Source organism: Delphinus delphis, chromosome 2, assembly GCF_949987515.2.
Source record: "Delphinus delphis chromosome 2, mDelDel1.2, whole genome shotgun sequence".
Taxonomy (NCBI): Eukaryota; Metazoa; Chordata; class Mammalia; order Artiodactyla; family Delphinidae; genus Delphinus; species Delphinus delphis.
Window position 1 is genome coordinate 171,282,291 of NC_082684.1, and position 16,046 is coordinate 171,298,336.

At 42.3% G+C, this 16,046-nt stretch overlaps 1 protein-coding gene across 7 annotated transcripts in view; it reads right to left on the bottom strand.

The window, feature by feature from the left end:
• DCLRE1C (DNA cross-link repair 1C) overlaps positions 1 to 16,046 on the bottom strand; it is a 119,984-nt gene that overhangs the window by 21,935 nt on the left and 82,003 nt on the right. For 5 of the 7 annotated variants that reach the window (XM_060006281.1, XM_060006279.1, XM_060006278.1 and 2 more), the window contains 8 exons: positions 14,022 to 14,073; positions 11,350 to 11,434; positions 7,499 to 7,558; positions 5,401 to 5,456; positions 4,765 to 4,866; positions 4,267 to 4,339; positions 3,981 to 4,121; positions 55 to 156 (listed from right to left, as the gene is read on the bottom strand). In XM_060006281.1, coding sequence (XP_059862264.1) covers positions 55 to 156; positions 3,981 to 4,121; positions 4,267 to 4,339; positions 4,765 to 4,866; positions 5,401 to 5,456; positions 7,499 to 7,558; positions 11,350 to 11,434; positions 14,022 to 14,073 — 671 coding nt within the window. Of the gene's footprint in view, positions 1 to 54; positions 157 to 3,980; positions 4,122 to 4,266; positions 4,340 to 4,764; positions 4,867 to 5,400; positions 5,457 to 7,498; positions 7,559 to 11,349; positions 11,435 to 12,458; positions 12,544 to 14,021; positions 14,074 to 16,046 lie in introns of those variants that run through there. The other 2 variants (XM_060006283.1, XM_060006282.2) reach the window with 2 other exon arrangements.

Genomic DNA, 16,046 nt, shown 5'->3' on the forward strand with positions numbered 1-16,046 from the left:
AATTCTGTTTTTCATGGATCACACTAACAATAAGAGAAACACTTCACCACATACCTTTGGATGCCGACACGCATGGATCTGAGTGTCACGGTCTGTTGTGAGATGATGAAGAATGTCAGGCATGTTTCGAAACATGTCTAGTTTATTCACGTGAACCTGAGGAAAACAACATAAATAAAGCACATTATTGGAACTGTATTTCCTGTAAATAAAGTGTTCAAGGGTAATTAGGCAAGGGCAAATCATCCAGTTAAAACTAAGTCTTTCTTCTTCCTCGAAGCCTAGTTTTCAGCTATTTCAACGCAGGACGCTGAGATCCCATTTCCAGCAGTCTGCGTTACCACCCGTTGTGGGTGGTAATGAAAAGTCTGGCGACTCGGCTGGTGGATTTCATTGGATCGATCCATCAAGAGTCATTCGATTCATATTTATTGTGCACCTGCTCTATGTCAAGCTTTATTCTAAATATGGGGTGTACTGCAGAGAACAATCAAGAATCACTTGCTCATGGGATTCCCTGGCGGTCCAGTGGTTAGGACTTGGCACTTCCACGGCCGGGGCCCGGGTTTGATCCCTGGTCAGGGAACGAAGATCCCGCAAGCCATGAGGCACAAACAAAAAATAAATAAAATAAAATACTAAACAAATGAATCACTTGCTCATGAAGACACACACAACACGCTGCATACGGGCAGCTGGGGGAGAGGGAGGCCAGTGGGACGAGGAAGTGGAGACCCAGGTCCTCCCTTTCCACACACCTTTTTATTGGATGAAAAGGAGGAGGGCAGATGCAAAAAAGCAAAACAAAACAAAACAAACCTCAGCCACCTTTAGAATTTTAAAGCGAATATGTTTTAAATTGTTAAAACCCACATGTCGGTTTTACTTGAATCGTTTTCTGGGTAGTTTTGAGTAAATAGCAAATACTTAGATTAATACAAGGATAATGAAATAGCACTCCTCAAAAAAGTATGCTCATTTTGAAGTCTGAATAACAAAACACTTTAGAATAATGTTAAATCGCTGTGGTAATTAATACCAAGACAGCTATAGCAAGAACCCGAGCATGAGACTTCCCTGGTGGCGCAGTGGTTAAGAATCCGCCTGCCAATGCAGGGGACACAGGCTCGAGCCCTGGTCCTGGAAGATGCCACATGCCGCGGAGCAACTAAGCCCGTGCGCCACAACTACTGAAGCCCGCGCACCTAGAGCCCGTGAGCCACAACTACTGAGCCTGCGTACTGCAACTACTGAAGCCCGCGCACCTAGAGCCTGTGCTCTGCAACAAGAGAAACCACCGCAATGAGAAACCTGTGCACTGCAACAAAGAGCAGCTCCCGCTCGCCGCAACTAGAGAAAGCCCGCGCGCAGCAACGAAGACCCAACAGATCCAAAAATAAATAAATAAATTAAAAAAGAACCCGAGCATGACTTCTTACTTATCCTGTGATATCCTGTAACTTATCCTTATTCCTCTCACTACCTGTTTACTAATCAGTAACAAGAAGTAACAAGGAATTGACTTTTCTGGCCTAAGAAGGATATGAAAGAGGCAAATTCTGAGATGTACAGAGACAGGGAGAAACTTTCATCCTCACAAAAATGAAGATGCTTGAAAAGGTTGCCATAAATCATCTCTTAGGTCCCTCTATCAAAAGACCTCACCAGGGCCTTCCCTGGTGGTCCAGTCGTTAAGACTCCACGCTTCCACTGCAAGGGGGCGCAGGTTCGATCCCTGGTCGGGGAACAAAGATCCCGCATGCCGCCCGGCATGGACATAAATAAATAAATAAATAAATTTTTAAATGAAAAAACCTCACTCTTCTCCCTTTTAAAATTCCTTCTCTAGAATTGTTTCTAACCCCTACAGAGGGATTAAGAGACTTGAAAGAGGGCTCACCCTGGGGTGCTTCCGGGGTCACCTTCCTAAGGCCTGCCTTCTCTTCCCCCACCTCCATCCCTGGACCCCTCCTCAGCCCAGGGTTTCTCCCTATGAGGCCTCAGAGCTGGAGGAGCTTCCAGTCGTTTCGATTTCACACACCACTAAAATTCACAAAACAAATTTGGGACTGGTAAGTGGTTGCTACCTTTGTATTTTGCCAAGAGAGGACGTGAGAAAAAAAAAAAGCAAATAGTAAAATGTGTGCAACATACAACCTATTACCACTGTGATTTTAAGTTAAAGGACCATTTGAACACCAAAGAACATAAGAACGACAATCTCAGAACGAAAGCAAGTCCTTCCCCAAATGGAGAATTGGCAGCTTTTCACCAAAAACATTTGGACACAAAAACTTAAGGAAGGAAGAAATTAAGGAAAGAAGGGCTTAGGAAGTAAGGGCTTAGGGAGGGAGGGAGGAATTTTTTAAATTGCAAATGCAGAAGCACTAGATCTTTTCAGTTTTACTAAATTACGTTGTATATAAGTGCTAAGTTCTTAGCACAAGTCTGTTAGCTGGGGGATAGACAGTAAAAGTTGACGAATGAAGTAGAATTTAAATGTCCGACTCGTTCCAGCGTTTCGTTTTGTCCAGAGTCGCCACCAAAACTCCATCTCCTCTCATGGGAAGCGGGCGCTGCAGGAAGCACTTGGCATGCTCACCCGGCTGCCCGGGGTCCCGAGAGCCCAGCATCGAGCCACCTGGAAGGGACGGGTGAACACTGGCTCCCAGCCTGACCTGATGTGAATCGTCCATGGGGAGGGGGCTCAGTGCCTCAGGACAGCGTTCTTCACACACTTCTGACCATGACCCCCGGTAAGAAATATGTTTCCACGGCAACCGAGGATGCATACGCAGCATGTATGTACAGACGGTCCCAAATTGAGATGCTCGACCCAGGATTATTCGGCTTTGCGATGGTGAGAAACCAATATGCATCCAGTAGAAAACGGACTTCGGATTCTGAGTTACGATCTTTTCCTGAGCTGGCGGTACGATCCTCTCTCATGATGCTGGTCAGCACCGCAGCCAGCTGCCGCCTCAGTGAGCCACGCGATCCCGCGGGTGAACGGCCACCGTCCACACGCCGACCACCGTTCTGGACCCAGGCAACCCTTCTGGTTTTCACTTTCACTACAGCACTCGATAAATTACCCGAGACACTCCCCACTTTACTGTAAGATAGGCTTTGCGTTACGTGATTTTGCCCAACTGTAGGCTAATCCAAGTGTTGCGAGCGCTTTTCTTTTTTACATCTTTATTGGAGTATAACTACGTTACAATGTCGCGTTAGTTTCTGCTGTACAACAAAGTGAATCAGCTCTATGTATACATATATCCCCATATCCCCTCCCTCTTGCGTCTCCCTCCCACCCTCCCTATCCCACCCCTCTAGGTGATCACAAAGCACCGAGCTGATCTCCCTGTGCTATGCGGCTGCTTCCCACTGGCTATCTACTTTACATTTGGTAGTGTATATATGTCCATGCCACTCTCTCACTTCGTCCCAGCTTCCCCTTCCCCCTCCCCGTGTCCTCAAGTCTGAGCAGGTTTAAGGTAGCTGAGGCTAAGCTATGGTGTTCAGTGGGTCAGGGGTATTTAAATACATTTTGACTCAATGAGATTTTCAACTTATGATGCATTTATTGGGCTGTAGCCCTGTGGTTAAGTCGAGGAAGATCTAGATAGGTACGTGTCTGATTCCCCACATAAATTTTCACAGGACAATGTTTATTCTGACTGTAAGCAATACACTCAGATATTTCCTAGTTCAATTTTATTCTCATTGCTGGTCACAAACACTGAATTTATTTCATGACCCACAGTTTTGAAAAACTACTTCCTTTAGGGGACTTTTCACCAAAGGGCTCTTCCCACTGTCAATTCCTCCCAAGAGGAAACGAATAAACAAAGACGACAAAGGCTGTCACGGTTTCCAGTCTGGGGAGGGGGGGGCTTTGGGGGGCAAGGGGGAAGGAGGGGAAAGGCAGAGTTGGGAGGATGGACAGGACCAAGAGGAAAGAAAGAGCCGTCAGGCACCTGGACTCCGAACTCCTCGCTGAGGTTGGTGAAGAGATACTCGTACCCGTAGGCGGCCTTGCAGCTCAGCCACACTACGTGGTAGGGACTCCGCGTGATCCAGCTGCGAACCAGCTCCAGGATCCCGTGCAGACACTCCTCCTGGGCAGGAAGGTTCAAAGGCAGTTAACGCTGTTCCATTCTCAGGATTCCCAGATATTCACGCAAATGGAGACAATCACCATGCGATCTGTAATCCCACAAGCTTCCCTCTAAGAAATGCGGGCCGTGCTCCAGGGAGACGTACCCGACTAGGAATTTGGTAGTATTTCGGATCGCAGAAAGTCGTGTCTAAGTACACACTCTGGATGTCCTTCACTCTGAAAACAAAAATGAAACAAGGGGTGTGACTCACCTCATGGGAAAGAAAATATGGATAAAATCTAAACTCTTCGTTAGAGAGAGAAAATCTGAGACATCCAAATGGATGGTCCATTTGGAATTTTTTTTTTATTAACAACTTTGTCAGGAAATGATTTCCATATAACAAAATAACACAGATTTTGCATATGTGGTTCAGTGACTTGTGACCAATTCACGTAACTACTACCGCAGTCAGCACACGGAATGTTACCATTACCTCGTTTCAAGAGGAAAAGTTTGCTTTACTGTTACAAATATTATTATAATCGAGTTAGATTTCTAATAGAAACAAAGGCTTATATTTGGGGGGAGGGGGGAGAACAATGAAACCTTTAAAACAGTGCAGCCTTAACATTCAAGAATTACGTAAAGCCCAGAGTACCTGCCCCCGGAGTGCAGGAGCTCCATTCGGGCAGCTTCTCCTTTTGCCAATCTGAAGTCTCCCGTGTACAAGACGGTCCCATTGTTGCCCTGAAATAAAAACCTGAAAAGGGTACAGACCTCAGTGACTTCTAAGTCTCAGACAAAATCCTAATAAAGCAAATATATACTAAATCCACAGCCCATGTTGCCTGCCAAGCACAGCCACTATGATAATGGAACTTCCACAGCACTAAACCACACCAGGCACTCAGCTGCACCTCTTCCCAAAGGGGGAAAATAATAACATGATGGAGATATCGCTGAGTTTGCAAGAAATGTCCTCTGAAATACATCCGCACCTTCCACTGTGTACTGAGATCATCCCTGCTCATGGAGAGAAAAATCCATGTGATGGGAAAATGCAAAGCCAGTGGAAAGACTGCTACTGAAGACTTCCATTGTAAGAAAGCCACGTTTCGAACGTGACCTGCACCTCAGTCCCCCAAGTTCAATTTGGAAGCAAAGATTACAGGAATTGCCATCATAAGACTCGAACCTCCCTGTACAGGTTATTTTCTAGACCCTACAAGTTTATTTCCACAAATATAATACATATCTACACAAAATAAATGGGCAAAATAGATGAGCCCCTTACATAACTGATCCTGGGCAATGACCAGCTGGTAAGAGAGTCACAACAATCTCTTCCTTCTAAAAAGAAAATAAAAGAAGAAAATAATAATCATACAAGTTATCATTGGGACCCAGCTAAACAAAGCCCTCCTGAATACAACACACACAACTACTTCCCAAGAACGTGGTGTGCCTTTCTCCTCATTTCCCCACTCTCCAAACCCTGGAAACAAGTGGAATCCTCACCCACAAACAAATGGTTAAACGGAGAGTTACAGTGTGACACAGCAATTCCACTCTTGGGTATACACACGAGAGACGCGAAAACTCAGGTCCACACAAAACGTGAATGTTCACCGCAGCGTTATTCACACTAGCCAGGGGAGAAGCAGCCAAAATGTCTACTGGCTGACGACTGAACCGGCAAAATGTGGTCTAGCCACACGATGGAATATTCTTTGGCCAAAAAAAGAAATGAAGAACTGATACATCCTACACCATGGATAAACACTGAAAGCATTATGCAAAGTGAAAGAAGTCACGAAAGACCGCACACTGTATGAGTCCATTTAAATACGATGTCCAGAATGGGCAAATCCACAGAGACTTACACTAGACTAGCAGCGGCCAGGAGCTGGGGGGAGGGAGAAACAGGGTCCCGTACTTCTTTCTGGGCAATGAAAATATTCTGAAATTGATTGTGGTGATGGATACACAACTCTGTGAATACACTAAAAGCCATTGAACAGTGTACTTTAACTGGGGTGAATGGTACGGTATGTGAATTATGTCTCAATAAAGCTGTTATTTAAAAAAATAAAAATAAAAAGGAATTTCCTGGCAGTCAAGTGGTTAGAACTCCACGCTTCCACTGCAAGGAGCACGGGTTCAATCCCTGGTCAGGGAACTAGGTTCCTGCAAGCCACACGGACAGTTAAAAAAAAAAAAAGTCTGATGCAGCCTGGTCCCAAGTCACCATGCAGCACGCTGTACTGTCCTGTTAGGCGGAGCCTCATGGGCACTACAGCCTCTCGGGGCTCAGTACGTGGTGGGGCAGAGCTCTGGATGCGTCAGCTCTCCACTCGACCATGGTAACTCCCCCTGGATGTCTGACATCGTTCGTTCCAAAGGCCCTTTAGAAGGGGCTTTCTCGCTGGTTGGAGCTGGAGACACACAAGTCTCAGTGGAAGAGGAGAAATGGAAAGGGCAAGAGCGGAGCGGCTGGACTCAGCTCACCAAGAGCCACCTGCTGCCCGGTGCCCGATTCTGAGAAAGCCTTTCACCAACACACATTACAGGCCACCGGCACTGACAGCATATCCCCAAAAGTGTCAGCTAACTGAGCTCAGGATGGCATTTAGGAAGGTTCAGGCCATCTCTTTCCCCTCCCTCAGGACAGTAAGTCTAGAAGTACTCCAATGCCTGATCTCCTCCAGGGAGGACAAGTAAAATGTCGGCCCCTGTCCCATCACAGTCACACCACCAAGGACACCCTTCAGAGTTAAATGTGTCCACAGAGCAGGTTCTAATCGGGCTACGGAACAAATATTAACTAGATTTGCCATAAGATAGGAAAACAACGCCTAGCCCTAGGTATAATTTGAGATAAAAATAAATAAATACAGAAAAGGTGGGTTGGTACTCCTACTTAGTATTAAGAAAGATAAATGCACAACACAAAATACCTGCCTCTAAATTTAAGGACAAAAAAATAAATTGGATCCACTTGGACAATGTCTTTTTCTTGAATACGAAAATGATTCAGAAGAAAAAGATCACAATATACATAAATTTGCTGTAAAAACATTAAGCACGGTTTTATATCCTGAACATTATAATAAACTTAATGAATGTGACAATCACACTGTATGGTAACATCATTTCTATGGAGCTCCTATAGTTAGCATGTGACACTAAACAGAAGCAGTTCCCACATGGTCCAGTCCTTTGGATGTAGAAAATAAATACATCACAAACGTTTTTTCCCTACAAACTCACTCATTTACTATAAATGTTATTTCTGGTTACATGAGCAATCAAATCAAGGAGAAAGATAAACAATCATTTAATGCTGAGTATAATAATAATTTTTAAACACACAGTATTTAATATTTAGTTACCTCGCCTGACGCTTCATCGACTAAAGATATCTGGGTAGGAGTTTCAATTTCAATGGATATCTATTAAAATAAAATAAGAGGTCATGTATACATTGCATTATACATTTTCATGGGTTTTCATGGCTTTATATGCCTTTGCCATCTCAAACACAGAAAGGGAACTAAGAGACGTTACAGACTCTCTGTGGAACAATTTCTGATTTCACTATAATAATGGTTTAACAGCCCCAAAACATGATAAAGCTAACACAGCACCTTTCCTGAAGTTGATGTGGCAATATGGATTGAATGCCTTATAAACTTACACATCCTCAGACACAGCAATCCTACATCTATGAATTCAATTTCCCTCCCTTCACCTCCCCATGTATTCTATGTGTTTAGGTTTTCTGCTGCAGAACACAGTCTGCCATCAGTCCACGGTGTGTTGGCCTAATTCACAGATTTGAGCTGCTATGAAAAGGTCGGAGTGTACGTGCACATTTTACTAGAAGAGCGAGGAGCACAGAGAGGCATCCAGTAAGTAGCTGATGAATAAACAGAATTTCCCACCTTTTTAGCCCACTGATGTCATAAGATTTACAGTGACTGAAATTCAGGTGTGAAAATATCCTTGCATTTCTGGAATAAACACACTGTATTCATGATACACTATTTTTTAATACTGCGAGATTCAGTCAGCTATGACCTTAATTAGGATATTCACACGTGAAATGGCCTTTTTCCCCCCACTTACTATCACTATCCATCCTGCCAGTGAGGTTGAGCAGCTTATCTTTTTAGTCTCTCCTACAATAGGGATCATTTGTTCTTTGAACATTTGGCAAAACGCACCTATAAAACCATCTGGGTGTGGGGCTTTTTTGAAGAAGAGATCTTTGAAAACTGTTTTAATGTCTTTGACGCCTACTTCTTTATTCAAGTGGTCTACTTTTCTTCCCTCAATTTGGTATTTTCCTACTTTTCCAGTATTTATCCACTGTGTCTAAATTATTGAATATACTATCATATTAATTTTCAAGACAAGGCACTGCTATTATTAATAGGTATTTTCCTTTTTATCATTCTGTATTTTTATATGCATCTTTGTTCTTTTAATCGATCTTGGCAAGATTTATCTCTATTTCGTTTTGTTTTCTTTTGTTTGTTTTGTTTCTTTGCTTTGGCCACACTGTGCGGCATGTGGGATCTTAGTTCCCCAACCAGAAATCAAACCCGCATCCCCTGCATTGGAAGCACAGAGTCTTAACTGCTGGACCACCAGGAAGTCCCTAAATTTACCTCTATTTCTCTAGAAACCAGCTTTTACTTTTGTTAATCTTCCCTTTTATTTTCTGTGGTAGTTAGTCTCTATATCACTAACCTGTCCTTTTCTCTCTATTATTTTCTTCTTTCACATATCCTTAGGTTTGCTTTGTTGCTCCTTTTCATTCTTCTTGAGTCAAAGACTTATTCCATTTAGTTCCAGTCTGTTTTCTAAGAAATGCATTTAATGCTCTCAATTTCCCTTCAAGTACTAACTTAGCTGTGCTCCACACACTTTGACATGTCACACTTTCATTGTCCATCAGTCCTAAGTATTGTATGTTTTTCTTTACAATTTCCTCTTTAACCTAGAGTTGCTTGTGGTATGCATTTAGCTCCCATATGTATGGGATGATTTTAACTCTCCTTGTATGTCTGATTTCCAACATCATTGTATTACCATCGTATTACCATCTTTTACCATTGTATTATGGTAAAAGAACAGATCACTAGGGTTCCTTGAAACTTCTTTAGTGACGTAGTACATGCTCAGTTTTGATAAACGTTCCAAGTTTACCCAAAGATCTCTTCTCTGTTCGGTTTAAAGCTCTGTGTTTCGATTGGTTCGCATGTATTAATTACGCCATTTAAATCTTCTGTATATTCACTTACTTCCTGTCTCCTTCATTTCTCAGCTTCTGAGAGTGGTCTGGGTAGCTCTCAGCTTCTGAGAATGGTCTGGGTAGCTCTCCAGCTACCCTTTCTCCCTTAGATTATGAGGTGGCCTTGAACTACATCCACTCAGCTGACCTGGAATGATCCTACAAGCCCCTTCCACGTACACTTCCAGGTTAGCAGTGGCCACAAGAAACACCTGTGTGAGATTTGGAAGGCAGAAGTGAACCAGCAGCCATTTTTCAATGCTCTGAAAGGCACCAGAAATTATAACAGCTCAGGTACGCTGTTGATCTGTTGGCTTACCTCACTGACATGGGCAGTACGGCCGCAGCTCCGTCTTCCGCTGGGCATCCTCCCGAGCTTCTTGGAGCCCTGGGCCACGTGTGTGGAACTCAGTGACCGAGGAGCGGGAGGCAGACATGGGTCCCCATTTGTCCCTGTGGACTCCAGCCTGCCTCTGCTCTTCTCTCCTTCTTTTTCAGCTTTCCTTCCTGACTGGTGGCCAGATTGACCCACAGTAACTTCAGGCCTAATACCAAGGCCAAGGTTACAGCCTTGCTGTTGTGTCCCTCTGCAGAGGGGGGACGGATCCCACCCAACTGACAGATCAGAGGCTAAGACTGAAGATGCCACACATGAACGAAGAGAGTGTGAAAACACTGCGGTATGTTCACTGTGGGACTTTCTGGGGAGAGCAGGCTGGGAGGAAGTGGTTTGTGTGACCTGAGAAAATGGGAGCAGGTGGCCCTGGTTTTTATCGTGGTTACGGGGTGGGCCTGGGCTTGCATGTTTGAAATCCATGTAGGCACCAAGGAAGGGGGAGGCTTTTTTTTTTTTTTAATCAGTTTGCCCAGATGTGGGGCAAGTGGAGGTGGGAGCAGAAAGCTGCCAGCAATCAGACATCAAACATTCCTGGTGATGCTTGTTCAGACTTCTCTGCCAGCACCCCCAGTTCCTGACCGTTTAATCCATATCACAAACCCTGATGCTATCTGCTCCTCGTGGTTCTTCCTCTGCTCAAGCACTGGGTGGTCAGGTACTACTGCATCCAGGTTGAGGCTACTTTGTCAATTGCATTTATGTTCATATCTTCTTGATACTATTAAAAGGTAGTTCCTTTTAATAGTAAATAACACCTTCTGTGACGCTTATGGTATTTTTTTTTGCCTTCAATCTCTGTATGATATGAAAGTTGCCACTCTGGCATGTTTAGCTTCTAATTGTTCATTATATTTTTTCCTTTTTATTTTTTCCCCTTTAACCTGCATTTTTCCTTTAGAGCAATTTATGTCTCTTGTAGACCAAGACTGGTGGATCTTTTTTTTTTTTTTTAGCCCAAACCAAGAATTTGTCTTTTGATCCAGGGTTGAAGTAAATCCATTCATATTCATAGCGATTACTGTTATAATAGAACTTTTGCCACCATCTTCGCATTTTCAACGTGCCATGCTTTTTTCTCCCCTTTACCTTCTGTTGGATAGATCCATTTTATTCTGCCACATTCAAAAGTATCCATTCTATTTTCATTCTGATTGTTATCCCTTTCTTATTATAACCCATAAATTCTGTTTGTTTTTCCTAATCTATCCCATGATCTAAATAAAAGGATTTATCAATTATGTCAATGAATGTTTTATACTTTAAAGTAATAAAACGTAACTCAGCAAGAGAGCCTGTGAGATTAGACAAAACTAAGAATCTAGGTCAACATGTTGAGGGACAAGAAAGAAAAATCAGCAGCGATAAAATGCCAACCTCTTCCAAACTAATGAATTACAAAGGCTAACCAGCAACACTGTAATTACTGCGGGTAGATACAGTGTGGCGGAAGCGGGCTTTGAATAATGCCAATGCTTTGCTCAATACACCTCGAAACATATTTCCCACTTGGAAAGAAGAATTAGTGTCATTCAAAAAATAAAACTTACGATTCGTTTCTCCCAAAATCTGTACCTCGGGCTCGTTAACAACAGCTCTTTAGTAACAGGCGAACAGTATAAGTACACCTTCAAGCTGAAAACAAGAGACCAAAAAAATCGAGAATAAGACATCTGGGTGACTAGGAAATATGTTTCAAAGTATGTCAGTTGCCTTGAATAATTCAGAAACTGAGCTGGCAGGCCAATACTCCAGTGCCCACCTCAGTCCCATCGAGACTATAAAGGGACGGGCAAGAAGCAGAGGAGGGAAAATACTGTGTCCTCTGACCTCCTCAAAGGCTGGTCCTCACCATTCTCATCTTAAAGACACAGGTTTTAGACAATCAGGTATGTCTGGAGAGATACCACCCAATGGTAAACTACCTCTGCAGAACGGGAAGTGGGACAGGAGACGGCTGCCTTTTACTTCATATAAATCTATTCTGTTTATGTTTAGTGGGCAGAAATCAACTTCATGACAATCTTTAAAAATTCAACACTCCAGTTCAGAGGTTAGGAATACAGTCTACAGCGGATCATACTTTCCAGAGATGCCCACACTGATGTATACACCCTAACCACACACCGTCTTCTTACAAAGTGGTCATGGAAATTCCCCCACTGACAGGAGGCATCTGTGTTAACCTCCCCTTGAACCCAGACAGAGCTTTGTAACTGCCTTAGCCAACAGAATGTGATGGACATAATACAGCAGGCCTTTCGAGGCTAGATCTCCAGGCAGTGTGGCTGCCGCTGGCCCTCTCTTGGGACATACACTTTTTTTTTTAGTTTCCATTTAAGAAGTCCTGCTATTCTGAAACCACTATGCTGAAGAGCTATTTTTTAGAGACAGAGATGCCCAAAGTGCCCCAACTGTTTGAGTCTCCCCAGCCCAGATGTCAGACATTGAATGAATGAGCCTTCAGGTAATGTCAGCCCCCATACGACACCCAGTCAGGCAGAAACCAGCCATCCCCACTGTACCCTGTCAGAACTCCTGACCCATAGAAACAGACAGAGAGAATACATGATTAGTGTTGTTTTAAGTCACTGAGTTTGGGGGTAGTTTGTTACGCAGCAATAGATAACTAATACATAGGCTCTAAAATCAGACAGACCTGGTGGGAATCCTGGTCCTGCCACTTACTGGCTGCGTGACCTTGGGCAACTAATTTAACCCTTCTGGTTCCTCAGTTTCCTCATCTGTAAGATAGAAATAATAATAGTATCTATTCAAAATATTATCAAGAGGCTCTAAGGAGAATGTCAGCTCCAAGAAGAGAGGGATTTTTGCCTATTTTCCTCACTACTGTATCTTCAACATCTAGTATGAATATATATATTTTTTCCTCTTTTTTTTTTTTTGCAATACGCGGGCCTCTCACTGTTGTGGCCTCTCTCGTTGTGGAGTGCAGGCTCAGTGGCCATGGCTCACGGGCCCAGCTACCCTGCGGCATGTGGGATCTTCCTGGACTGGGGCACAAACCCGTGTCCCCTGCATCGGCAGGCGGACTCTCAACCACTGCACCACCAGGGAAGCCCATGAATATATATTTTTAATAAATATTAGCTACCATTATCAAAAACACAGACTATTGATATCACTTAGCAAAGAAGCCTGCTAAGTCAAAGATCAAATAGTCAAAAAGTCAATAGGGTCCTTTCTATATACAGTTGACCCTTGAACAACATGGATTTCAACTGGGAGGGTCCACTTATGCATGGAATTTTTTTCTTCACTAAATAAGTACCATAGTACTACACAATCTGCAGTTAGTTGAACCCATAGATGCGGAACCAGGATAGGGAGGGCCAACTATAAAGTTATATGTGGATTTTTGACCTCATAGAAGGTCGGTGCCCCTAACCACTGTGTTGTTCAAGGGTCAACTGCATATATCTTGAGAATTTGGAATCTGACTTAGGCAATGACTGCAGGAAAAGAATGCAATGACTCAGCTTTAAGAAAGGATCCAACAATATTATATGACTCTTTATAAAGGAACAATCATTTACGCACACACACAGACACACTCTTACAGAAATAAAAATGAACAGACTATTACTGCACCCAATAGCATGGATGAATCATTCAAATATAATGTTAAGTAAAAGAAAACAAGTAGAAGAGTCTATTCAGTATGATTCTATTTAAATAAAGTTCAAAAACAACCAAAGCTAAACGATGATGACAAAAGTCAGAAGAGAGGTTACCTGTGGGTGGGGAAGACTGACTGGGGGAGGGACAGGGTTCTGTCCCAGGATATTGATGCTGTTCCATTTCTTGGACTGGGCAGACACTACACATGTGTTCACTTGTAAAAGTTCATCAGACTATTCCCATATGATGTGAGTACTTTTCTATGTAGATGTTACAGCTCAATTAAAATTTTTACTTAAAAAAATAGAACACACAAATAAATAGCAAAGGAAATTACCTGGGGACCTCCCCGGCGGTCCAGTGGCTAAGGCTCCACGCTCCCAATGCAGGGGACCTGGGTTCAATCCCTGGCCAGGGAACTAGATCCCACATGCCACAACTAAGAGTCTGTATGCTGCAACTAAAGTTCCCACATGCCGCAACTAAAGATCCACATGCCACAACGAAGATCCCACATGCCACAACTAAGCCCCAGCTCAGCCCAGTAAATAATTTTAAAAAAGAAAAGAAAAGAAATTACCTGCACTCCAACCTTCTTTTCAAGGTAGGGGCTCTTAATCCTTTCATGTGATCTGAAAACAAAAGAATCAGAAATCATAAATACATTATCTTTTTCAGAGGATTCCTTGGCCCAAGGAAACTGAGCTGTCTGTTCTTTTTAGGCTTCCTTTTAAGAGAAAATAAATGAGAGGTTCACTTTGATAGGAGCACTGATTTGTATGAGCTACTGGCTCTTGCTTCTGCAGATGAAGAATCCACTGAAAATAGGAAAAGAACCACTAAAAGTTGACCATCTCTGAGCCAACAGAAGCCATTTAAAAGGAGAATGATCCTCCGCATCTTAGGGCTAAATCACTCAGAGTAGCCACAGGAGAATGCATGACCTCATTCAGAACTGCTTCCATCACTTTCCTTTACTCTCTTCTTTCATTTCAATCCAACCACATGCTCTCTGTGACCTCTGCAATTCCAGTCACTAAAGTTAGTCCATCTAGAAATTCAAGTTTGCTTCCATGGAATCCTTGAGAAAACCATTCAGGCTTAGGCCAGAATAAGAAGAGTTTCATTATCTTCTCAGCCTACTGTGACTGCTGTGTTGAAAGGTGGGTTATTGCTACCCACAGAGGCTTGCTCCACAGCTTGCCAAATTAACAAACACAGAAAGGTGACTTTTAAAGAAAGGTAACATTTAAACCAAATGGTACATTAAATATATAGTGCATTATAATATTACATTTTGAATCTTTAGCATGCAAAAGCCCAGATAACAAGAACCAAACATTTTGAAATTGCTTAGTTAAATCAAACCAATTCTAATTATCTTAATTCCAAATAAAAACCAAAAGAAAGCTGGAGTAACTATACTTAGACAAAACAGACTTTAAAACAAAGACTCTAATAAGAGACATTATCATATTACATATGATAATGTAATATTTACAAATGTTATATCCTCTTGTTGGGTCCATCCAACAAGAGGATATAACGTTTGTAAACATTTATGCACCCAACAGAGGAACATCTAAATACATAAAGCAAATATTAACAGACTTAAAAGGAGAAATAGACAGCAATACAGTAAGAGCAGGGGACTTTAATACTGCACTTAAGTCAATGGATGGATCATTCAGTCAGAAAATCAGTAACAAAACATTGGACCTAAACAACACATAAGATCAGATGAACTTCACAAATATATAAAGAACGCTTCATGCAAAGGCAACAGAACACACAATCTTCTCAAGTGCACATGGAACATTTTCCAGGATAGACCATATATTAGACCACAAAATGAGTCTCAATAAATTTAAGATGATTAAAATCATATCAAGCATCTTTTCCAACTACAATGGTATGAAACTAAAATTAATTACAAGAAGAAAACTGGAAAATTCACAAATAAGTGGAGATTAAACAACATGCTACTGAACAACCAATGGGTCAAAGAATAAATCAAAAGAGAAATTTTAAAATACCTTGAGACGACTGAGAATGGAAATAAAACATACCAAAATTTGTGGGTTGCAGAAAAAGCAGTTCTAAGGGGGAAGGTCAAGAGACAAATGCCTACCTCAAGAAACAAGAAAAATCTCAAATAACCAACCTAACTTTACAACCCAAGAAACTAGAAAAAGAAGAACAAACAAAGCCCAAAATTAGCAGAAGGAAGGAAATAACCAAGATTAGAACAAAAATAAATAAAAAACAGACTAAAAAGGCAACAGAGAAACTAAGTTGTGAAACTAAGAGCTGGTTCTTTGAAAAGGTAAACAAAATTGACAAGCCTTTGCTAGACTAAGCAACAAAGGAGAAGGGGGGGGAGAGAGAGAGAGAGAGAGAGAGAGAGGGAGAGAGGGAGGGAGGGAGGGAGGGAGGGAGAGATAGGACTCAAATAAATAAAATCAGAAATGAAACAGGAGCTATTACAACTCTTAAAACGGAAAAGAAAGGGTAAGAGACTACTATGAACAATTACACACCAACAAAGTGGACAACCTAGAAGAAATGGATAAATTCTTAGAAACATACAACCTACCAAGACTGA